Raw genomic sequence first — 26,003 nt, 5'->3', positions numbered from 1 at the left:
CGTTCCTCCTCACCCCAGGACCACCCCTCAGAACTGTGACCCAAATCCAAGCACCAGTAAAGCAAGAGATTCCTGCCTCAGCACTGGCAAAGAGAACCCTGCAATCCCCCTCTGATCAGTCACTTGATTCCCCCTCAGTCTGTGGGCCGGAAGCTCAGGAAAAAGTGGCCCTGGGCCGCGCTCGAGACTTGAGGCTGAGACCTAGCTCCTCTCTCACCTCAGTCACAGACTTTTCCCTCTGACCTTCTAAGTTGTCTTTGGTGTTCGTGGGTTGAGAAGTCTGGAAACTGCCACAGCTGCCCAAGATTCAGCCCTCTGAGGCCTGCTCCAGGGTCTCTGCGGCCTGCGTGCCCATGCCGAGCTGCACTCCTCTCCCCGCCTGGCTCAATATGCCTTTCTGATCAACTATCCAGGCTATCTTTGGCTGGAAATTTGTTTCACTCTGTCTTTTTGCGGGTTCTGCTGCTTTAGAATTTGTTTAGAGCCATTTTTTATAGGTATTTGGAGGGCTTTGGGAGAGATCTCAAGACAGTGACTGTTTTCCCTCTGCCATCTTGGCTCTGCCCCAAGACCTCTGCCACATTTCTTCATAGCGTTAACTTCTTTGGTGGATTTAGTAGAACTACTCTCATTGCTTGCAATGTGTATTATTGTGGAAGTAGATAAAGGCTATTCACATCCCAGACATTGACTGGCTCTTTTCAAATGTTGAAAGTTTTCTGTAACCTTTCCCTGACATCTTTCTTCCTTCTTGAAACCACTGAGCCACCTGAAAGCCATTGTTTGCCTTTGGGTAAGACTCATAAAGTAAAACACTTAAGCACATGGCAATTTTCAAGGATGTGAAAAAAGAAATAAATTGGAATCTCTGAAGCTGGGAAAGTAATTAACAGCAGCAACATTACATGACATATACTAAAGTATCTTTTGCCTAAGGAAAGAAGTAAAAGATAATTATCAAAGAGTTTTTGCTATGATTTCCCTTTTGGAGATATAACTTGAGAACTTACACCATGTGAAACATGTATAGAAGCTGAAGTTTCTGTTCCCCCAAAATTCCTTTCTTAAGTACATTTTTACTATGTGAATGTGTTTCTTTGGTAATTTTGTTGACATTTCGCAAGAAGTCAGAAACTGAGCACAAGAACTAAAGCTTCCAACGCTATTTACTTGGAACCATTCTTCACAAACCATTATAGATTGTACCTTCGCCCTTCTCAGAATGCCTGAAATGAATGCTTTTTTATTAACATGAGAATAAGAAACATTTTAGCTCTTTTCAAGAGATTTTATAGAATTAGTAGTAGTGAAACAATATGATATACATTAGTGAACATTTTCTATTTTAGTTGTGGGGTAAGGCCTGGCACTCTGTTTTTACTGCTCTAGGTATCTCCCAGGAAAGGAAACTCCTTCTTCCAATGCAAATTGGTACCTTCTCTGCATATTGAGCATTGCCTAGAGCTCTGAGATTCAGTGACTTGCCCAATATTACTTAGCCAAGATATCAGTGTTGCTTCAAGGCTGGCTGTCTCATTACTAACACCAAGCTCTGTCCATGCTCCCTTCTATTTTAATTGTTTGGTTTAAAATGGCCTGGTTAGTCTTTAAAAACAAAAAGCTAATTGCAGCTTAATTGTTAAAATGATTATTAACATAAATGAACATGAAAGCAGGGTGCTTTCTGTGAACTGTGACCGAGTTCAGCAATTAATCAACTGCATTATATGGCCCCCAGTTCTAAAATCTACAGAACAATGATCCCATTTCAGTGAATGTTACAAATAGTAAGGTTCAAATGAAAAGCAATATGGTACATTGACTGGAAGGCTGGCCTTGGAGTCAGGCCTGGGTTCCGGTTCTGCCTTTGACATACTGTTTGTTCTTATGCAAGTCATTTACCTCTCCTTGTCTCAAGAAGCCCTCTGGCTATAAATAACAGTGCATCAACAGAAGGAGCTTCCATTCTGGTGCAATCATATGAAATCTATATGATTACAGTTTGTTAAAAGAATTTCTTATCTATTTGATTCAGCATTTAATCTCCAAACCAACTATATTGATAACATTTTTTTCTCCCTTCAAAATAGTATCTCTGTATTTTATGACATAATAGACATTAGTTCCCTTGTTGGAACTAACTAATATAAGGCCAGAGACCTAAGCTTGATTCCTATTTAAGCCAGATAATTTTGGGAATTTTGAAGGTACAAGAGACCTTAGCGATAACTAAACCTTCTCCCTCCATTTCTGAACTCAGGGATGTTCAGTGACTTGCCCAAAGTCAAATCAGTTGCAGAATCTGAGTAGGAAGGTGTCTCAGAGACCATCTAGCCCAGCTGCAATACAGTGGTCACCTAATTGCTACTGAGCAGGAGGAACCACAAACTTCACAGGCAGCCCATTTCACTTGGAGATAGCCCTAATTCTTAGAAAGTTTTTCTTTATATCAAGTCTAACTTTCTTCCACTTCAAATGCTGCCTGTTCTTTTAAGTTATTTTACTTCTACAGTTTCATAATCCTTATAATTGCTCTCTGATCTTCAGCTGGTAATATTGGTAGAGGCAAAAAAGAATCGTGACCTGTGTCAGGAGATTGGAGTATAGAGGAGAGGCACTCAGAGAAGAGAGGGCAATGGGAACACTGAATGTAGAGCTTTATAGGAACCATCACCACTACTATGAAAACAACCAAAAGTGCATACAAACTAGGATCAATATCCCCAAATGGGATAATCCAGTAAATATCTAGCACATTAAGAATGAGAAGACTCATTTTTTTACCTTCTGACTCTCCTGATCCACCTTTCAGTCCCATATTTTTAACAGGGATGTATTATATGATTCTTTTAGCTCTTCAGAGAATAGTGGTATATTAATACAAAATCAAATTTGAATGTGTTTATTAAAATAATATTTAGAGATAACTACTCTTTTTGCTTAGCATGCTATTTAAAACAGTATAGGGCAGGGTTCTTAACTTGGGGTTCATTAATTTTTTTGATAACTATATCTCAATTGAGTTCCTTTGCAGTTCTGTGCACAGAGTGTCCTAAAAGTCTAGGAGTTTTATTTTACAAATTTAAAATTATTATTCTGAAAATGCATCCATATACTTCATCAGACCACTAAAAGAGTTCATGACACAAAAGAGCTTAAGAACCCCTGTAGGAGACAAGAGAATCTATATCTAGATTTAGATTCTTTAAATCTACAATTTTCATGAACAATCTTGTACTAGTAGAATTCATGAAATGCCATTGAAAAGTAAAAAGAAAATTATGCTATGTTTAACTCATTCTTCTTTGGGGGACAAAATTTACATTTTGAATCAAGTTACATATGAAAATTTGAATCAGTTAACCAGTGAAAAATTAAATTATCTTCATTTGTTACTTAAAATGTAAATTTTGAATACTGCCTAATGTCAATATAGTTGACAGTTTCATAGCTAGATGTGTCTTGTTCAAGGAGGTGGTAGCAAAACAGTCTATGTATTGAATCCTTTGTTGTCATGAACACTTTTCTTAAACTTGCAGAAGACTGAGTTTTTGGATCAAATGTAAGTTGCCACATTATCTGTTGTACCTAGTGTGGTATAATAGGAAAGTTCAAATCCTTCCTCTGCCGCTTACTACCTATATGATCCCAAGGTAGGACATTCAACTTGTCTGGGCCTGTTTCATCATTTGTAAAAAGCAGTTAAACTGGAAGAGGAGTTCTTCTTTGGTCATGTACATCTTTGGCAGCCCGGAGAAGCCTGTGTTTAGAATAATGTCTAATCAACAAGTATTTAATAAGTGACTACTTAGCACAACTGGGCACCATACTACTCACTCGATAGAGAAAGAGGCAAAAAATGGTCCCTTGCTCCTTAAGGAGCTCACAGTCTAATGAAGAAGAGAACGTACAAACAACTATGAGCACACAAGATGTAGACAGGATAAAATGGAGCCAGGCATGGAGGAAAGGCACTGTTATTAAGGAGGATGAGGAAAGGCTTCTTGTGGGGGGGTGGGGGAGGAATTTTAATTGAGAACTTAAAAAAAAAAGTCAGGACAGCTAGGCAATGGAGATAAGCAGGGAGAGAATTCTCTGAAAATGTCCACAATCAGGAGATGGAGTGTCTTGTGCAAATGAAAGCAGCCAGGGTATCTGCATCATATAGAATATATGGAGAGGAGTAAGTTGTTAGAAGACTGTGAAAAAGTAATGTTCTTAATGCATAAAATTAAGTATAGAGGATTATAAATGAAACCAATTATATTGAAAACGATTATCAAAAACCATTTTAAAAAAATTCATAAACCCCACAGTAAGCACTTCTGGGCTAGAAAATCCCCAAAGTCCCTTCTGGTCCTAAATCTGTGATGGTGGGAACCATATTGTAAATGTGCTATCCTTTGTAAGAAAATGTTGAGCGGGCAAAAGTTCTGATGCTACATGCTCCGTTGAAGATTCTTTTTGCATAAAAAACAATTAGTGGATTCATAGGGTGTTTTTGTGCTTTTCTCATCTAGATTTCTCATTTGTTTTAAAGGAGATGGACTTCTTTCATTAAAGTCAGTCAAATACAAGTAAATCTGTACATTTCCACAAACACGTTTGGATTTTATATTCTTCTATTTCATAGGTTTCTTTTCTTTTCTTTTTCTGAGGCAATTGGAGTTAAGTGACTTGCCCAGGGTCACACAGCTAGTGTTAAGTGTTTGGTCTAAGGCCGGATTTGAACTCAGGTCCTCCTGACTTCAGGGCCGGTGCCCTATCCACTGCACCACCTAGCTGCCCCTCTTCTGTTTCATAGGAAAGATTAAAGCTTATTTGAGAGTTTGCTCTGTTGCTATTTTAATAGAAGAATAAAGTTTTATTTGAACTATGTGATTATCTTTAACATGCTAAAAACTCAGCAGTACCTTAATTCATTAATTTACCAATTATTATTACCTGATAGGTACATTTGCTCTAATATATAATGAGTTATAGGTAGAAAACCTGCCCAGGTACAAATAGACTTAAACCATAATGTAATTAGGAGAACATTTCTTTTAAGTTCTGGATTTAAGCATACATTGGCTTTAAACACTTCTTCCTATCCTGTTTTAAATGGCATACTTACCTTTTTAGGAATCACTTAAGTCAATTTAAAACAAATAAAAATGACAACATATGTTGAAAGAAGGGCATTATTAAACGTAATTTAGTAACCTAAATATTAGGTTACCTCTGACCTGAGCTAAGCATCCATTAGAAGGTAAAGGATGATGATGATGATGATGATGATGATGATGATGATGACGATAATGATAACTAGCATTTATAAAGCACTTTAAGGTTTGCATAGCACTTTGTTTAATTTATTTATTTGATCCACACAACCCAGTTGGGTATGTGCTATTATCATCCTCATTTTTACATTTGAGAATACTGATGCTGAAAGGAGATAAGTGGCTTTCCCAGGGTTACACAGTAAGTGTCCCTGGGCAGGAGCCAAACTTAGGTCTTCCTGACTTGAAATCCAACACTTTATCCGCTGTGCCTCTTAACTGCCTATATTTCGGGTATTCGGTCTTTCATAATTTTATTTTGATGGTTTTGAATAGCAGACCTAACCAGTTATTTAACTTTTATCTTTTAGCTCATATTAGAGGTCATGGTCATAAATGGTTACTGTCTATTGGCCATGATACCAGCATGTCATACTTACATACACATAGGGCAGTAGTCTAACATACGTAGCTATATATATGTTTTACATGTGTAATTCCATTTTTCTCACATTCTTAGGTGTCACATCATGACCACCTTTTCTTTATGTATAATGTTAGTGAAATTTTTGCTTCTGTTCTGGGGAATTATCCTAGGTTTGGGATGAGCCGAAGATCCCCAGCCTCCATTGACCGGCAGAACACTCAGACGGACATCAGTGGCAGTGGGAAAGCCACACCCAGCTGGCAGAGAAGTGAGGAGAGCATTGCTGACCAGATGGGTAGGTCATTCATTTCTACAGAAAGAAAATTATTTTCACCACAAGGTGAAAGTCATCAAAGGTGACTAGCGTCCAGGAGATGACTTTAAAAAATGAAATAAAAGCTCTGTATATCTTTAAATGGAAGTCTAACTTATTAATAAAAGTGAATTAGAATCAGGGCCCTGGTTGACTGCCCCCGACACTCTTCCTAGAAAGCAATGAGTAAAACACAAAGGATTTTAAGACTGTCTTGCTTGAGGCCTCTGTTCTTAGGACACACAGACAGACTAGTAAATTATCAGCATCTTCAGTACCAAGAATGTACCTGAACCACCAACATGTATGTAAGCTACCTCTCCTCTTCTCCTCATTTTGCTTTAGTTTTTGCTTAGTTTATTTAATATTTCCTTGTGTACCTTTCCAAAAGGTGCTATATATGTCATATATATGCATTGGAACTGTAGGTTTTCTTTTTAATTTTTAAAAAATCTTAGTACAAAATGGAAAAAAAAAATCCAGAGAAGATTTAAATCATTAAATAAACCTGTAACTTGATTAGACACTTTTTCTATCATTGTATATATTTTCATTGTTCTCTGTAATTAAGCTGTTGACTAAGAAAATGTGATAGTAGCATAAAACAGCTGGGTACAACAACTTTGCATCATTAAGCTCTTCTGTGGAATTTTCAGCATGTTGTTCCTTCCCTTCTCTACATTGTAGTTGCTTTGCAGTGACATAATGACACAAGTTGGTACCGGTGAGATTGTGCCACAAATGTATTTTATTTATTTTATTATTATTTTTACCCCACCAAGTGTTTCTGTGAAGTTGTTTCACCAGAACTGGCATGGATCTGGGCTGCTAGATTATCCTTTCCCATCTCCATCAACAAAAATGACAGTCACCATCAAAATGGGATGCTAAGGAAATTTCAAGACTAAAAAAAGCTTAACTTTGTAAGCTGAAGACTCATAATTTTATCTTTACTCAAAAAGCAGCTCTTGTTACTATTCTATATTTGATTACTGTCCTCACATAATTGTGTTAACCGATAATGGAGGATGGGATGGGGGTGTGGGGGAAGAATTTTTCACAAAGACAGGAGTTTGTGAAGTGAAATGTAATTCTCAGGTTCTGAAGATATGCTTTATTCTAGTAACTTCAGAAACTCAATGTGCTATGCCTTGTTATTGAAGCCATCTGTCGTTTTCCGCTCTCTCCCCCACCCCCATTTTTGTCCCTTTTTAAGATGAAAAAACCTTAGACTGTACAGATCTGTAGTTCTCCTTTTCACTGAGTTTAATCACATATGTTTTGATACTGTTATGATGGCAACAATACATGTGAAGCTGATCTCTTGTTCAGCCTTATTTTTGTAGCTTCTGGAGGGTATGTTCAGGCTTTGAGCGAAGTTACTGGCAGACCAGTCACTTTTGTGCCACAGAAGCATAGTTTCTACATATACAAAGTCAAGGCAGGGTGGAAGTAAGGAAGGGAATATGGAGCATGTGTCTTGAAACTAAGAAAGATCATGATGAGATTCCTCGTGGAATTTCTCATATTTATTCTTTCACATAAACTTAGATTTGGTCTTTTTTCCTTGTGTCCCTTTTAATTCAATGCCTAGCTTTACTTGATACGTCAGACCTTAAAGTTAATGCTGATGAATGATATTGGTAATCTGTTTATTTCTTTAGTAAACTGCATTTTCATGCACTTTTTAGGAATTTATCCTAATGTCTATAAGAAAAAGCATTCTTCACTGTAGTTTGAGGGGATATATACAAGTGAAATCTTCTCTTCATTCCAAAACTCAAGGTTTTCTTTGGGCCTGCAACTTAAAAGAGAGATCTCTGAGAGATATTCTGTTCTTGGCATACAAGCAGTCACCTGTCATACCCAAAGGGAGCATAGGGACTTAATAAGTAGAAGTGATAATAGGAAGGGTTCAGAAGTAATAGCTACATAATGAAATGTATTTTTCCCTCATATGTACTTAGGTATAGCTATAGTCAATTATGGGCCCAATTTTGCAAGAACAACATTCTCTAACAACCCATGTTTCACTAATTCATAATATCTAGGAAACTTTCCTATTGGCCTCACCTTTCTCTATATGTGAATATGTGCTACTGAGAAAGCTACAGAGGGCTGTAAACACCTCTCGCCAGTCTTAACAACAGAGAGAAGGTGTTCATTCTTGCTTGGCTGGATCCATCCATATGGTAGGGTTTTGGTTTTTTTTGGGTAACAGTTTTTAGGTCAATCGTCTTTTAGAAATGGTTAAGAGCAGTAAAGAGAGTAGATTGCAAAATGCCTTAATCCTTAAGGAAAAGTTCTGTATTATTTGTACCATTTTATGGCAAAAGAGAATACTGATAAACAATTGATCTTTTACCTTTGGAACCCCACTTTAATACCAACTTGGAGTTCAAAAGGAAGCCAATGTTTGAAGTAAACTAGTTGCTATGTGTCTTTTCTGTTGTGCCTAGCTTACAGTTATAGAGGACCTCAGGATTTCAATTCTTTTGTCCTCGAGCAGCATGAATATACAGGTAAAATATTTCCAAAGTACCATGGTAAGTAATATGTAACTGCATCCATGCCTGTCCAGGTAATGTAGTTCAAGCTAGGTTAGCCAAATGTCACAATTAATTTCATAAATCCAACCCATATGTTCTAAATATTCCCCAAACTAAAAGTGGATTACAGACTTTGCCCTGTTGCTCATGGCCTTTTTTCTTTTTTTTTTCTTTCTTTTTCTTTTTTCTTTTTTGGTTTGGTGGTACTTGGCTATGCTACTGTGTCCAATGTGACACACTGTCACCAGCTGCAAGCTTTATCCATCAACCACTCAGTTTCTGACATGCTGTCTATCATGTCAGCTCTCAGTAAGCTTAATTGCTGAAGTTCCAAGTTTGCTGATCAGTGAACTGAGAGATGCAATGCCAAGCCGTCTTCATTTGTTACCCATGTTCTTGCTTTTATCTCGTGCTTGTACCTAATATCATGTGTTATATTCCAGAGCCAACATGCCACCTCCCAGCTGTATCAAAGGTGTTGCCATCTTTCCGAGAGAGTCCTAGTGGGAGATTAATGCGGCAGGATCCTGTGGTTCACTTGTCACCAAACAAACAAGGGCATGTAAGTTAACTTAAGAAGCAATAAAAGTCCTTGAAAGGTTTTACTTCCTAACCAGGGATATTTTTATATAACTCAGAGACTTAATAACTTTCAGAAATGTTATTGCAGAATCAGCTCAAGATAGGATTTCTTTGTTGGGATGTAAAAGAGGCATCAGAGCAGGCCTCTGTTACCTTTTCAATGTTCTAAAGCCTAAGTGAAGTCTAACAGTAAATGTATTCATGGAAATACATTCCAGCCAGTTGAATAGGTGATGTAGGCTCTGGCATTTAGAATAAACAAAGGATCTGTGGGAATGTTGATTACTCTACAGTTAAATATTCATTAAGAATTCATATATTTAAAGTTGTTAATTCCCGAAGTTTTAGCTTTTGAGATTTGCAAAGAGGTCTCCTATTAAAAAAAATTATTCCAGTTATATTCTTACTCCCATAGGTCTTAGAACAAGATGCAGTTTCATACATTTTCATATTTTAGTGGGAACTCAGCCCACATTGTTAGTAATCAACATTTGTGAAATACCCGAAATGTTCGAAGTATTTTGGAAAGTTCTTTAAGAAGGATAGTCACTTCTTCATTATTTGAATGTGAGTTCTGTCTGAGTAGTTAATCTCTCACGTCCAGTTTATGAACTTTGTACAGTGGAAAGAGCTCTGAATTTGGAGTCAGTAGGCCTGTGTTCAAATCCTAGCTTTACCATTGTCAGAGCTGCTGAAAGGAGAAGCAGTTACCAGTTATTTACATTTTAGTCTGAATTGATTTCAGTTTCTTTTCATAAAAGCACATCACCCTGGAGGAAAAATATGTATTAGAGATATGTATGGTGATTTAAATCCCCACCAATTCTCTCCGGGAGATAGACCTGTCCCTTAATGAGAATGTTTAAACAAAGTTGAAATGCCTTCCCCGTGACATCAGCCAGGTGAAGAATGTATTGTATCCTCTTTAAACAAATATAATGTATACATGTTTCCTTCTCTCCCCAGCCTACTTTTCCTCTCCACCAAAAAGCAGAAACCTGTCTTAATTGAAACACTTTTAATTGCATGTGTATTTTGAATCTCATTTCTTCTTTCTCCTTTTCTCTAGATAATGAATTAAATGATTTTCTATGGATTCTAGAAAATGCCCCTTTTAAACAACATAGCCATTGCCTAGGACATGCTTCTATGAGTAAAAATCATCAAATGGGAAGGTGTCACTCCCAGGAAAGTGCTTCCTAAATATGGGGGAGTTGGGGGATGATGGAAAGTGAAATTTATTTGGGAGTCAGTCGTACATCTGTTCTATTCTTCAGGTTACTATGAGTAATCAGGCCTTCTGGAATAATGAATTCTTCCAAATGACAAGTCCTTTAGAAATGGCATCCCCTTTCTATTTTTAAGATTAAATGAGGTGCTTAAGACTTTTTAAAGACACGCTTTCTTTTTATGTGAACTCTTAACAAGTAAGGGAAAATGTTCTTAAAAAAGACACGCACACACACCATATTTTGTCGTGGGTCCTTTTAAATAGCTGGAATTGTGGGGGTCTTTTGAGGTACCATCTCTCCAGCTTTGATTTGCCAGTATCCTTGATCCATCAAGATCGCCTCGATCCATCGAGAACTTATAAAATAGACTTCCAATCATGCCTTGTTCCTTTACCTATGTTTTCCTTGTAGACACGAAGTAAAAACCTGACTTTATCTTTTCAGTCTGATAGTCATTATTCAAGCCACTCCAGCAGCAATACCCTCTCCAGCAATGCATCGAGTGCGCACAGTGATGAGAAGTGGTATGAAGGCGATCGCACCGAGTCGGAGCTCAATAGCTTCAACTATCTTCAAGGCACCTCTGCAGATAGCGGCATAGACACCACGTCATATGGCCCCAGCCATGGCAGTACAGCGTCTCTGGGGGCTGCTACGTCATCGCCACGCTCAGGACCTGGAAAGGAAAAGGTGGCACCGCTGTGGCATAGCTCCAGTGAAGTTGTCTCCATGGCAGACAGGACCTTAGAAAAAGAGAGTCACGGAGTGGACCGGAAGACAGAGTCGTCACTGAGCCTGGATATCCACAGCAAGAGCCAGCCCACCTCTAATCCTTTAACAAGGGAGAACAGTACTTTTAGTATTAATGACGCTGCTTCTCACACAAGGTAACAATCCTCTCTAGATGCCATGTCATTTCCAATCCTCCATCTAGGATCTCCTTCTTCCATCCCATAGTCTACCAAATATTCAAAAAAGTTGAAGGAAGCCACCTATTTTATGCATCTCAGCAGAGTACTAAAAGAAGCATTCAATGTAGTAAAGTGCATTTAATGCCTTGTCTATCATAAAATACTTGATCAGTAGTCCTATAATCGTAATACATTTTAAAACTGGAGGATTCTTACATGTCTATCCTTTATAAAATTGTATTTGAAATTATGTTTTTTTTTCTTTCCTAATGTGCTCGTTATTTCAAGCTACTGGGCAGTTTTAAAGGATCACAGAGAAAAGGCAGTAATTTTGCATATCATTTGATAATAGATAATGCAAAACAGAATAGTCTCTTATTTGCAAACCTTTTCAGGGAAAAAAATCCACAAGGTTTTAAACGGAAGGGGTGATGTTATACAAAATGATTTCATAGTAGTTTTTTCAGCCTCAAAGATGGAGGAGGGATCGAACAGGAAAGATTAAGTAATTTAGAGGGTGTGGGGGTGGGGGTGTAAACACACACACACACATACGCACACATGAAGGGCAGCATGTTGTAATGGATAGAGATACAGCCTCAGCCAGGAAAACTTGGATTCAAATCTCCCCTCAGACACAAGTCACCTACCCTCTCAGTGTCTTCAGGCATTGAGATTATGAATTCCAGATTATAAATCCCAGAGGAGAGTTTTATCCCTGAGGGTTCCCCACACTAATGAAATCATAGATCCAGACCGGGCAGGAAAAAACACACAAAAAATACAAAACAACTCAGTATAAATGTCCATATACACACTTCTCAGAGTAAAACAGTCTACATTCCCTAATAAAATTGGAGAGTGCTCAGCTGGGCAAAACAGGTGTCACTTTTCTTGTCCTCCTTTGGCTTTCATCCAGAAACCAAAGCTTAAGACTTTACCCATTATTTTAAGTTATCCATTCTGTCAGTCTCTTTGTAAAACTGTTCATCTTAGTACTGGTTTCTCTTTTTCACTCTTCACTTTCCTTTAAAAAAAAACACAATTTTTGTTTTCACATCACTTCCATTTCCCACTTAATATATAAATTTCCGTCTTTTCATTCCCTCCCAGAGAGCCTTCCTTTATAGTAAAGTTGAAGAAAGGAATAGAATTCTCCAAAACTAACATTAGAAAATTGAAGTGCGTTGTTACACACCTGTGGTTCCCTCCTTCTTCAGAGAAGCGAGGTGACCACCCTGTGCTTTCATTCTGTAGTCAAGTTCTTTTCTCAACTCTCATATCATCTTCTATCCTCATGAAGAGAAAGAGCTTACTAAGGGAGGCCTAGTCATGTTCTGTCTGGTATTAAGTGAAAGCTATCTGTGACCGTTCCTTCACTAGACTCACCGGGTAAGTCTAATCATTTGCTTTTCATTTGGACCGGTACAGCAGTAATTGCTTTCTCTGTCTTCTCAGTAGAACCATAGATTTAGAAGTGGAAGGGGCCTTAGCAATAGGTTTCTAGATCTGTGGCTGAAGGGACTTGAGAGACCATCTACTCTGACTCACTCGTTTTCCAAATGACCCTTACTGACCCAGGCAGTAAGGGTCAGAGGTGGAGGCACCTGGTAATTAGGTTATTTTCTCTGTAGTTCCGAAGGTTATTCCCATCCTCTGTTTCTTTGGTTTTCTCTTAAATTTTTTGTCTTAAAGCACTGCACTTTTTTTTTTCAAGAATTGTGTTACATTTTGGAGATAGGGCTGTGTTCCAAATTTTCAGGACTTTTTCCTAATTTAAATTCCATAATGTGTGATGAATTAAGAAGCAGAATAGCGTAGTGGATAATGGTCTGGCCTCGACACCTATGGACTTTGTGACTCTAGGCAAGTCATTTAACTTCTTCTTGCCCCAGGCAGTTCTCTGTGACCATAAGTTACATAGCAGGTGCCCAACTGCATTGGTAAATGAAATGCCTTATACTCGTGAGATCAAGTCAAGATTTGAATGAAATCAGCATAGGATGAGGCTGAATACAGCTACCTCTTTGTACCCAAAACACAACATCAGGATTGGGCCATTCAGTGTTGAATGAATTGCGTCTATAAACCTACTCCAGGATGTATCCCACTGAAAAGATATACCTTGCCTTTTATTTTGATTGGATGCCTGGATGGTGCTAAATTCACCATATATTATCTAACATTCTGCTTTCTATTAGCTGTATAGAGATAAGTTTTAAAATTTGAAGTACCTTTTAACACATTAAAAATGAAAATGTTTTGAAGAATAAAGATTATGTAAGTCTTTAGGGTACAAGGGGGACAATGACAAGGCCTGGTCCCTCACCCCTGACACCCTAACTGATGTGTTGAATAACATTAGTTTTAGGACTTTGATAACTTAAATGCTTAGTGATTTGGGTGGGTTGATATAAGGGAAAAGATCTGTAGAATGAGAGATTTAACAGCTATTCTCTGCTAGGAGAAAAGAACTTGGTAACCAAATGAACGTTGCAGGAATAGCTAAAATCACTGTAAATTAGAGTGTTTGTGTCCTCAGAAGACAGGAACAATAATTAATGTGGAGATCACTTGACAATGCATGAAAGAGCTTGTACCTGAGAATCGGTGACAAAAAGCAAATTATAGTGATTAAATTCTGCAGCAGTATTTCTGGCTGGGCTCTGTTCCTTTCCACTATCCCTATTGATGATACTACAGGTTTCTTGTGGCATCCCATGAGAACTGCATTAAAGTAGGTTGGTAATTACATGGTATTTGTTATTTCTGAGTGTCATTAAGAGAAGCCATAAGCACTAATAACTTCCCAGAATTATTTTTTTAAGTCAGCCTATTGATTCTCATAAACTTTTTTAGCTAGATAAAAGTCATGTTATTTGTGGGTGTTTGGTTTTGTTGCAGCTTTTTTTTTAAACCATTTTCAGTGAAATGTAGGACTGTAATACCCAATGGTATTGTTCAACTTCGTTGGCTATCTCATTTTCGGATTTTAATATATAAGTTCTTCAAAATGATGATTAATGGTCAGGATAAAAGATCTCTAAAAGGTCTCTTAAGGTGTGGCTCCTTTCTGTTATTCCTTGGTTAACTAGTCCTTCTTTGAGCTCTGACCTTGCCTGCAGCATGCTGCTTTTCTATGTTGACAAAAGGCTTTCACAATCAGTGTTAAATAACCCTAGTCCTACTGAGCAATGCCAAGGACAGCCACCTGAGCAAACTGAGAAGAGTGCTCTGTCCTCCCACTCCCCCTGCCCACAACTGTTGGGCACTGTATTATACTGATCAAACATTATAACCTCTGGCTTGCCCTTTTTGTTGTTTAGCCAAGAAGAAAACCCTAGAAAAAGAATTCAGAAACTTTTTGCAGTCTTTCTCCAATCTATTGTCCCCTTAGGTTTCCCAGACCCTGCTTATGTCCTTTGCCTTCAGGTCAACTGAACAATTTTTTTTGATTGAACTCTTTTTGGGGGGGGGGGTGCTGCTGCTGCCCTCATGGAGTGCTGACACTAAGCATTACCTCCACAATCCTTCCACCTTTCTCACTAGCCTGAACTCCAAATTCCGGAGGCAGTTCTCCAATGCTACCTACCACCAATCTTCCTAATCTTGATAGGATCTCATTGTGTACTATTTTATTTTCAAAATCATTGACTATGTCTAGAGTAGTATAAAAGTATTACACATGTATATGTAATATATGTTATGTATGTGTGTGTATCTGCAGCTGATCTTCATCATTAGACCGGGGTTTAGTGTTAGAAGGTTAATGCCTAACATTGTTAGAGACTGGCTGACATTGGGTATAAAACAAATTCTGTGGAAAAGAGTGTTCACTTGAATTATCAGTGCACAATCATTTTCATAACTTTTTTTTTTCTGATTGACACGTTAATGTCACTGTTCACAACTGAAGGAGTGTGTATATGGGGAAGAAGGGTAGATTTTTCTCCTTTGGTTACAAAGACCAGTAGCCTGCCCCTCAAGCTGCTACTGATGAGTCCATAATACGAATACAGATACATACGTATTCAGTTTAAAGCACATTTGCTGTAGCGTTCAATCAATCAAGAAGCATGTATTAAGTGTCTACCAAGTGTTAGGCACTAGGTATACAAAGATGAAAGTGAAACAATCCCTGCCTTCAAGGAGCTTACCATGGAGTCAGCCCTGGTAGACAATGTATACATATATAGATATGTAAGAAATAGGTACTAGATAGTTGGAGGGAAGGGACAGAGCAAAGAGGCACTAGCACCTGGGGGGAATAGTAGCAGCCTAGGGGACACAGTAATGGGGAGGGGGGCAGATGTTGAGGAAGACTGGGGCTAGGGATAGTGATGTCAAAAAAGAGAAAAAGGAATCATTGAAGCATTTTAAAAAACACAACAGAATAGAAGAAGGTTCAGAGGAAATCACAGACAAGCAGGATAGCTTTAAAACTAATCCTGTTGAATTTGTGACTTGACTTTTAAAAAATGACAAGTTGGGGCAGCTAGGTGGTGCAGTGGATAGTGCACCGGCCCTGAAGTCAGGAAGACCTGAGTTCAAATCCAGCCTCAGACCAAACACTTGACATGCACTAGCTGTGTGACTCTGGGCAAGTCACTTAACCCTGATTGCCTCAACCCCCCCCCCGCCTCCCCCAAAAATGGCAAGTTGTCTGCAATAGAAACTTATAGTTTCTTTTTTTTGTTTTTGTTTTTTTATTTTTTTATTTTTTGTTTGTTTGTTTGTTTTAGTGAGGCAATTGGGGTTAAGTGACTTGCCCAGAGTCACACAGCTAGGAAGTATTATGTGTCTGAGGCCAGATTTGAACTCAGGTCCTCCTGACTCCAGGGCCAGTGCTCTATCCACTGTGCCACCTAGCTGCCCCTAGAAACTTATAGTTTCATATACAATCCTGTTTTTTGCATACAGAAGTGTTCATGTTAACTGATGTGTATCAAGTATAGACTAACAAAAAATTAAATTATTTAAAGACAGTTCTATGAGTGGAGGACAGACAGTGAAGATACATAGACAGGAATTTACCTTGTACACCTCTGAGGAACAGTTGGAAGGCCAGGGGAGAATTATATAATAAAGCTAAAAAGAGAAGTTTAGGGCCAGATTTTAAAGGCTTTTAAATGCCAAACTTAAGAAGTTATCTTTGATCGTAGAGGTAATAGAGAACTATTGAAGTTGATTGATGAGGGGAGTGACATGGTCGGGAGACCTGTGTTTTAAGGAAAATACTTTGACAACTGTGTGGTGACTGAACTGAAGTAAGGAGAGACTTGAGGTAAGGAAACCAATTAGGAAGGTCATGGACCCCTTTGGCAATCTGGTGAAGGCTATCATGAAACCTCAGAATTATATATTTTTTTCATTCATAATTTTTAAAATGTTCAATTTAAGTTAAAGGTTATTGAAAATTAAAATGTAGTTTTTTTTCTCATCTAAGTGCACGGACCCCCTGAAATCTACCTGCAAGTCATTGAATCTCAGGTTAAGAACCCCTGACAGGACAGGGTCCAGGACTGAGTCTTGGGGTATACACATACATTTAGGACACGTGACATGGATAACGAGCTAGCCAAAGATACTGAGAAGAAGCAGAAAGACATGTGAGAGGAGAACCAAGAGAAAATAGTGTCACCAAATCCCAGAAAAGAGAGGGTACTCAACAGTGGGAGGTCAAGAAGGATTAAAGACTAGAAAAGCCTCTCGAGATCATTGGTAACCTGATAGAGATCAATTTCCAGCTTCAAAGAGGTTGGGAAGCAAGATTGCAAAGGATTGAGGAATGTGAGAAGAGGAAGTGAAAGTATCTAGGGTAGACAGCTTTTTCTAGGAGTTTTGGCTGAGAAAAGGAGGAAAGATGTCTACAATAGATTCGGTAGCTCAACAGTGATTTTCTCAGAAATACATCCAACCAGTAATATGTTCAACATTTCTTCCTTGCTTAGAATGTTAAATCCTCTTCATCTGTACCAACTTTTTTCTATAAATTTCTGTGAAACTACCTTATTTTTATTTTGAAAGGAGAAGAATCTGTAATTTATTTCTGATTTTCAAGTATCAAGAAATATAAAATCCTTTTTAAAGCTTGCAATCAGACTTTTTTAAAGCTATCAGTTGGGCAGGTATATTATTTTAAATTTTTATTAAAACTTTTGCTTCTTATGTAGAAGAAACATCCAAGATTTTAGTTATGTTAATATGTAATCACAGCTACAGATGATCCAGCCCCCAAACCTCTAGTTTCCTCAACTGTAGAATGGGGATAATAATAGCACCTACCTCAGGATTGTTGTGAGGATCAAATGAGGTTAACTTTTATAAGATACTTAGAGTATTGTCTGGTACGTAGTTGGTGTTTCATAAATTCCCTCCCTCCCACCTTCTCTTCTGCCTATGAGGTGGAGTTGGGTGATTGTTTTAGTGGGCTTTCTAATTAATAATGCCTAACCAAGTATAAAAAAACAGAATTATGCTGGTTAAGATTGCAAGTGGATATTTTAAAAAATGATCTCTCTTCAGATCACAGAATTAAACTCAGTTATGTCAGTCATTCAGCAAAAAACCAATAATTGATTTTTTTCCTAGTCCAGTTAATCCATCTGAATGATTAACTGCTGAAGGCACCAAATTCTACAAGTGTCATGGAGTCAAGAGACTGGAAATGAGAACGAAGGGTCACTTAATTCATTAGGTAGGATCAAACTTAAATAATAGAAAGATGAGAATTTATCCTAGTAGGGTTGTTTTTTTTTTTTAAATCTCTGAGAATGAGACTCCACACCTTCTTTGGTAATTAATTTCAGAATTTAATTACTCACTATCAGGAAATATTCTTCCATTTCTAATCTGAATTACTCCTGCAACAGTTTAAATGTTTTTCTTTTGTTTGATCTTCATTTAAGAAAGTGAAGTCATTTGTCTAGCCACCTGCTTCTAAGCACCTAAATTGCCCAAGTCAAAACATGCAAAAAAGTTGTTTTGTTTTTGTTATTCTTTCTTTTTTTGTTTTTAAAAAAAGACTTTGAGGGAGAAATGTTTTATCACTTCCCTTGACACATAGCTTCTTCCAATATTTAATCAGTCTGAAATTCAGGTTCTTTCTTACATTCTAGATTAAATCTCTCCTGCTACAATTTGTTCATTTCTCTTTACGTGGTCTTCTAAGTAGACAAATGGCATAAAACTCCCCATCATACTAATCATTAATACATTTGAAGAAAGCAGTTACCTTTTAACTATCTCTAGTTTAGGCTGGCCTCCCACCATTCTTCTGATTTTCCATTCCTGTAACCCTACTTTTTTTACTTATGGTCTTTGGGTTCTCCAGATTTCTTAAATGCTTTGTATAAACCAGATTCGAACATAGTATTTTAATAAGGTTCTTAACTATGTCAACATACTCAAAGTGTTCTTCCTATACTCCATCACCATCTTTTAAAAATAATAGTTCATTGTTGATTTACGTTTAGCTTGTGCTCCCATTAATGACTCCTAGATTTTTGCCTGCTTTATGTATACGTACTCAGGCTTCTCAAAACACATGGAGTGTTTTTTCCTTAGCTTACTACCATGTACTTATTCAGATCATACTGTTTTCAAGGATTTTTTTCTCTAGTTTGTTGCAATTACTCAAAATCTCTGTACAAATTGAACATAACAATTCAGCAAATATTTATTAAGTCCCTGCTCTGTTTGATGTATTTTGTTAGATCTTGGGGTTACAAAGATAAGAAGGGCTTGATCTGTGCCCTGAAAGTACTTATTGATCTCGATCCTTTTAATAGGTTTTTCTTCTCTAACTTTTTAATCTCAGTGACTGTCCTCTGAACACTCTCCAAGTCTGTCTTAAATAGTGGCAGTCAGTCTTAGCCACAAAACTATGTTAAATGGCCTATTTGTGCTAAACATATTAGGAATGTTACCTAATTAGCATCCTTTACATTCTCCATCACCTAGAGGATTATTTGTCTATGCAACCATAATGAATCCTAAAGTCAGTTGTGTTATCCCAGGATTTAGCTTGTTCCTAAATTTTGCTACACCTTTGGACAGGTGACTAATTGTGAGTCTCCCCCTCCTAAGAATATCGTAATAATATGCAGTCTGTCTTAAACTTATCCCTCATATGCCTAATCAGGAGATGATTCCCAAGTGTCTTCCTGCACTAACTAATGATAGCTAATGTTTACATAAAGCTTACTATGTGTCAGGGACTGTTCTAAGTGCTTTACTCATATTATCTCATTTGATCCTCACAACAATCGTTAGAGGTAGGTGCTGTTATTATCCCCATTTTACAAATGAAGAAACTGAGGCAAATAGTAGGTGTTTGAGGCTGGATTTGAACTCGGGTCTTGCAAGCTTTATCCACTGCACTTTATGCCCCAACACAAAACTAACATAAAGAAGAAAGAAATATTGGAAAATCGATTTTGATTTTTGTTTATAATCCTGTTTGTGAATCTTATCGTTCATGTCAATTCATAGCCGATTTGGTGTGGCCTAGAGGCCAAGGAAGACCTGGGTTCAGGTCTCATCTCTAATGCATACTAGTTTGTGTGACTCTGAGCAAGTCACTGAACCTCTCAGTGTCCTAGGCTGTTCTTGAAAAAGATGTCATACTCCATTGGTAAAGGTAGTTTTCTCACCCAGGAATTCCATATACCATTGAAATTATGTGTTCAGTTCTCATCCCTGTTTATTGTTCATTTTAAAGGTATACTTTTGACTACATAGCTATTTGTAAAGGGTGTGTATTGGCATTATGTGTGTTGCATTTCACACTTTGAGCCACTTTCAACCAACAATTTCATGTGTTAAAAACCTCTTAAGGATAAATATCTCCCTTATGTAATTATGTTTGATAATAAACAGCATGAGAAGACAGGTTTAAACAGTACAGATTTGTTCCTTCTCTTCTACTGTGAACTTGAGTAAGACTTTATCCTCACCTCAGTTTAGAATTAACCTAAATGATGGAAGATTCTTTAACATTTTTGTTATTCTTCCTTATTGTAGCCATTTCTCAGTGTTCAGGCCTCATGCTAATGAGCTAATGAATGATTCATTAATTATTAGTTAGGCAGTAGGTGGCTCAGTAGGTAGAGCACTGGGCCTAGAGTCAGGAAGACCTGATTTCAAATCTGGCCTCAGACATTTAATACCCTGGGCAAGTCACTCAAATTCTGTTTGCCTCAGTTTGCCCATTTGGAAATGGGAAGAGTAACAGCATCTACCTCTCAGGGTTTTTGTAAAGATCAAGTAAGATAATATTTCTAAAAAGCCCTTAGCACAATGACATTTCCCTTTCCTTCCCCTTATTAGAATTACTGATTTGGGTCTAAATGTGTGATTTCATCAATTTGAGGAACCCCCACTATGAAAACGTCTACTAATGGAAGTCAGCAATTTATCTGGCAATTTAAAATCTCAATAAGTTGCCTGAGGCACTTAAAGATTAGATGACATGACCATGGTCACACATTCTAATGTGTCATAAACGGTACTTGAACTGAAGGCTGAGCAACTTGTTTATATACCCTAACATTCAGGAGTGGGGGATCTCAGTTTAATTTTTTCTGGATCTCAGGGCAAGTATCTGTACTTGTACATAAAATACTTGATGAATTATCCTTGTATTAAATGTAAGCTGCTATTATTGCTGCAGAGGTGTAAAATTACTTTAAAAGAACCCCAGAGGACACAAGATGATTTGTTCCATTAATATCTGTGTGAATGTATGTCTCTGTGTGTATCTTCACAAATTACTGTGTGTTTCTACTTTACTTTGTATATCTGTGTTTTTCTCTCTTAGTAACTATGATTCATTGTGCATCATTTCCCTTTGTATAAGGTCTGTGTGTCTTCTCTGTCCCTCCTGGGGTCTCTTTTCTCTCCCCCGCCTCTCCCTTTCAGTGTATCTCTCTTCTCTGCATGATATTTTCTGTTGTCATCTTTCTCTTCTTTCCTCTTTTGCGTTTCATCTCCCCTGACTTTTTTTTTTTAACTTTAACTAGTTCTCATATAGTAGACTTGATTTTTCTAGGTGTTTTAATTATTTATTGAACAGAATCTTATGTTCTCTTTTCTCATTTTAAAAGCGACTCAATGAGGCATAGATATCATCTTGTACAAAAGTCAACTTATTTCTTTTTTGTTTATTTAGCCCTCAGTTGAATGTTTTCCATGTGCTTGATGAGAGGGAAAAATGAAAGAGGATCATATTAGAAGGAGAAAACTAGGTTTGGCCAGTTACTTTTGAAGAGACTCTGAAGCAGGCTAAATGACAGGGATGGAAATTCACTTTTCTTTTTGTTTATCTTGATCTTCATCCAAGTGCTTTATCTATTGCCAAGTTTTAGCCCAATTACTTCTTTGCAATTACAAGAATGAAGGAAGCTTTGCCATCTTCAGTCTGCAGACAGCACATGGGTTTGGTTTATTATTGTAAAGGCTCTTTGTTGTCAAAGTTAATCTAGGTAAAGTTTGAATTAATATGGCTAACCTTCCTTTAAAAAAAATCATGTTTTCTAGTTCTATTTCTTCTCTTTAACCTCTCCTGAATCTTTTCATGGGGCCCTTAGTTGACTTGAGTTTTTCCTCCTCTACCTTAATTCACTCACCGTGCTAGTGGAAATGATAAACAAACAGTGGGAGAGGAGAATAGCAAAGAACATGAACAATCTAAATATAGATTTTGACTGCTTGAACATCTTGAAAGTTAGAATTAATTTAAGTTGTTTTTGGTTTTTTCCTTAAGCTAGTAATGTCAATAGGATTCTGTATTGTGGGGGAAAAAAATTTCCAGAGAGACATTGCATAGGGCAAGGTTCTCTGCAATCCTTCAAAATTCTGTATGAAAGGAACGTCTTCTTACTCACTAAGCACTTATTAAGGACCTGTTATATGCCAGGCACTGTGCTAAGTGATAGAAATACAAAGAAAGGCAGCAGACAGCCACTGCTCTCAAGGAGCTCACAATCTAAAGGGGGGACCATAAGCAAATGAGTACAAGCAAACTACATACTACAGAGGTGCCCAAAACTCTGCGATCCCTTGATGCAGAGGCAACACTCTTGAGAGTCCTGAACCAGATTAAACTGTAAATGAGTATTTGACAAAATTAAGAGAACATAATAAAAATAAAATGGAACATAGATAAAGTTAATCTGTGGTTTTCTAAATCAGTAATACTCAGCCGACAAGGGTCCTTATGTATGGTTTAGTGGCCCCTGTTTCTATTTGAGTTAGATACCACATTATAGGAAATTAAGGAAGGGAAGCATTAAGAGGTATTGTTAAAGACTCCTGTAGAAGGTGGAATTAGTGAATTGGAAGTCTCATTGGCCAGTTTTTAAATACTATTTGAGTCTTGTCTTTTCATTCAAATACCACATGCCTGGAACCCAGTAGGTACAAATAGCGAGAAGGCATTTTGGCCCATTCTCTTTGGGTAGTTCATAAGTTCAAAGATTTAGAACTATAAAAGGACTTTTAAAGCTCATCTGGTTTGACAAATGAGGAATCTGAGGCCCAGAGAATGCTTTGCCTGAGGTAGTAAGTATCGAAGTTGGAATTTAACTTGAGTCCTAAGACACTCTGGCCACCATATTGTTTACCATCGGAATACCTAGAGCACTTTGAGTTCGATTTTCCTGGGATAGATTCTTCAGACTAAGAAAGAAGTGAAGGAAAAATGTTACATGTAACAAACAACTCACTCCTTGGAATTGAGCACTGCAATGTTTTAACCCAGAAGCAAAAGTATTCATAATTAGCAACCTTCATATGAGAATATAGAGGCCTGAATCTAGACCAAAGTTGAATTCACTTTAAATGTCAGCATAAAGAGAACATACAGTATCCCCACCCTACGATTCCTTTTCCGTTTCATCTCATCCATGACCATCATAGACATGGTTACTCATCCCTAAAAACTCCAAACCATCACCTATCCTTCCAGACTAGACTATATTGAACTTCAATAACTGACTTTTTAAGAAAGTTTGTTTGACATTCTCATATATTTTTTATTTTAGTCTAAAATGCAAAGGGGGGACCCACGTTACTACTTGTTTCAATGGACATTTAAATTACAGGCAGTATTGAACAAATAGGCCAGTAACTGACCTCCTTTAGAAGTGTATAAATTGTTGATCCTTGTAGGATTACAACCCTCAGCCATGGCAGGCTTTTTCCAGTAGCAATAATTTTAACATTGTATTCCCAGTAACAGAATGTGGCTTTAGTAAATAATTATACAAGATGCATACATGCAAACTTAAGTCAAGTTTTGTCTTTGTTACGCTTCTCTCCCAGTACCATGAGCTCACGACACTCTGCCAGTCCAGTTGTTTTCACCAGTGCCAGAAGTTCACCCAAAGAAGAGCTTCATTCTGCCACTTCCCCGCAACTTGCACCTTCTTTCTCCTCCTCCTCTTCCTCCTCTTCTGGTCCTAGGACTTTCTACCCTCGGCAGGGTGCTACTAGCAAGTACCTGATTGGATGGAAAAAACCTGAAGGGACAATAAACTCTGTGGGGTTTATGGATACAAGAAAGTAAGAGCATTTTTTGCTTCTATTGCTTGGTTGTTCATTTTAAACATGAAGACAAGAAAATCCAGAGCTGCTGCTTTAGAGAAAACAACATAAAAGGGGGAGGGGGGAGGCAAGGAAGAATGTGCATACTTATTATTTGTGATCTTTATTTGTGTCCATAGTGATCAAGTCATCATTTCACCGATCCTTTTCCTTGAATGAGCAATGACATAGAGTGACATTAGGATTTGAGTGTCAGATCTCCAAAGATAAGAAAACACACTTCAGAACAACTGGCCAACTGGTGTACCTTTTGAACACTTGGACCACTCTGATGTTGTTTCAGTTGTTAAGTGCACAATTCTCAGCTGACGGTAGCAACTATACATGCAGCTGAACACAAAAGAGAATACCTCAAAGGGAATCCCTGAACACATGCACGCACACACACGTGTAGATTTTTGTACTTTTCACACAATAGAAATTGAAAGATATGTTGAATCGTTTGTTTTTGTTTACACAGAAAACATTTAGGGGTGGATAACCAGCATTTTTTTTTTAATGGGTCTAGTGTCATTTTTTTAATTCAACTTCCACATTTATATTGACTTATTAAAGTGATTAGCCCTTTAGTATTTAAAGAGTTAATTATTTAAATGTGATTTCATTCCTTTAACAGGTGTTTATTTAAATAAGATCTACTGTAATTACACAAAATTCACTTCTCTCCTCCACAGCCTTCTCCCCTAGTTTAGGGTGCTACACTCAGTGTTATTGATTTTAGTTTCTGCTATCTCTGTTTCTTTTAAGACGCCACCAGAGTGATGGCAATGAAATAGCCCACACCAGATTGCGTGCCTCTGCCAGGGACCTCCGGGCATCTCCAAAGCAAACATCTAAGTCAACGATTGAGGAGGATCTGAAAAAACTAATCGACTTTGAAAGCCCAACTCCTGAGTCACAGAAAAATTTTAAGGTATGTGAAAGGAGTTTTCTCAAGAAATAAGTAATTTGTCAATCAATGAGCTTTAATTAAGAACTTTAAGGCAGTCTCTACTCTCAAAGAGCTTATATCCTAATGGGGAGACATAATTGTGTACAAAATAAATACAGGGTAGTGTTTGGGGGAGGGGGGGATGGTTAGGAGAAGGGCACAAGCAAGAGGGAAGACCAGGAAAGTCTTCATGTACAAGGTGGTACTTGAATCCAGTTTTGAAGGAAACAATCAAAAAACCTTTATTAAGGACTTACTATGTTCTGTTGCTAGAAATACAAAAAGAAAAGGGGGGGTGGGACAGAGGCACCGTTCTGCTCTCTAGGAATTCGTGTTCTAATGGAGCAGACAATATAAATAACTATGTGTGTGCATGGAAGGGTATCTCAGAGGGAAGTACTGGCAAGAGATGGAGCCTGTAAAGGGCAGGGCAGGGCAGGAAAGGCTTCTTGCAAAAGGTGAGATTTGAGCTGAGTCTTGAAGGAAGCTGTGGTGGCTAAAAAGTAGAGTTGAGCAGAGGACAGCATTTCAGGCATGGAGTCAGGAGGTTGTGTGTGAAGAGCAGCAAGCAGCCCCATGTAGCTGAATAATAGAGTGCATGAAAAGGAATGAAGGGTAAGAGTGATAAAAACCTAGGAAGGGACCCAGTTGTCTGGCTTTCAGTGCCAGACAGAAGATTGTATTTGATCTGAGAGGTAACAGGGAACCACTGAAGCTTATGGAGCAGGGCTTATTGAAGGCAGGATTACAATGGCACACAGAGCCTTTAGGAATTGGGGGTGTGGGGGCGGGGAACCAATTAGACAGTTATTGCAGTAGTCCAGGTGTTAGGTAATGAGAGCCTGAGCCAGAGTTGTGGCTGTGTGAGTGGGAGTTGGGGTAGAGGGGGCATATATAACCCACAGTTCGTGAGTGTGACCTGGGTGCTGGTCCAGCGAAGGAGACTGAGGAAGAGTAACCATAAAGGTAGGAGGTGAACCAGGAGAGAACAGTCATGAGAACCTAGAGAGCATCCAGGAGAAGCTGGTAATCAACAGTGTCAAAGATTGCAGAGAGCTCACAGGATATGAGGATTTAGGAAAGCCTGTTAGATTTGCCAATTAAGAGGCAATTGTCAGCTTAGAAAGGAGAAGTTTCATTTAATTGATAAGGTCAGAAGCTAGACTTGTGATATATCTATTAAACATA

The 26,003-nt window shown here is 37.9% G+C and overlaps 1 protein-coding gene across 7 annotated transcripts in view; it reads left to right on the top strand.

The window, feature by feature from the left end:
- Positions 1-26,003, top strand: part of SIPA1L1 (signal induced proliferation associated 1 like 1) — a 375,977-nt gene that overhangs the window by 328,061 nt on the left and 21,913 nt on the right. For 6 of the 7 annotated variants that reach the window (XM_027844736.1, XM_027844738.1, XM_027844739.1 and 3 more), the window contains 5 exons: positions 5,862-5,986; positions 8,997-9,115; positions 10,812-11,254; positions 23,603-23,842; positions 24,632-24,797. In XM_027844736.1, the coding sequence (XP_027700537.1) occupies positions 5,862-5,986; positions 8,997-9,115; positions 10,812-11,254; positions 23,603-23,842; positions 24,632-24,797 (1,093 nt within the window). The remainder of the gene's footprint in view (positions 1-5,861; positions 5,987-8,996; positions 9,116-10,811; positions 11,255-23,602; positions 23,843-24,631; positions 24,798-26,003) is intronic. The other variant, XM_027844742.1, reaches the window with a different exon arrangement.

The sequence above is a fragment of the Vombatus ursinus genome, unplaced genomic scaffold, assembly GCF_900497805.2.
Source record: "Vombatus ursinus unplaced genomic scaffold, bare-nosed wombat genome assembly UNPS02014945.1, whole genome shotgun sequence".
NCBI classification, from domain to species: domain Eukaryota; kingdom Metazoa; phylum Chordata; class Mammalia; order Diprotodontia; family Vombatidae; genus Vombatus; species Vombatus ursinus.
The sequence above is the reverse complement of the archived record's forward strand: the minus strand, read 5'-3'. Positions and strand labels throughout refer to the sequence as shown.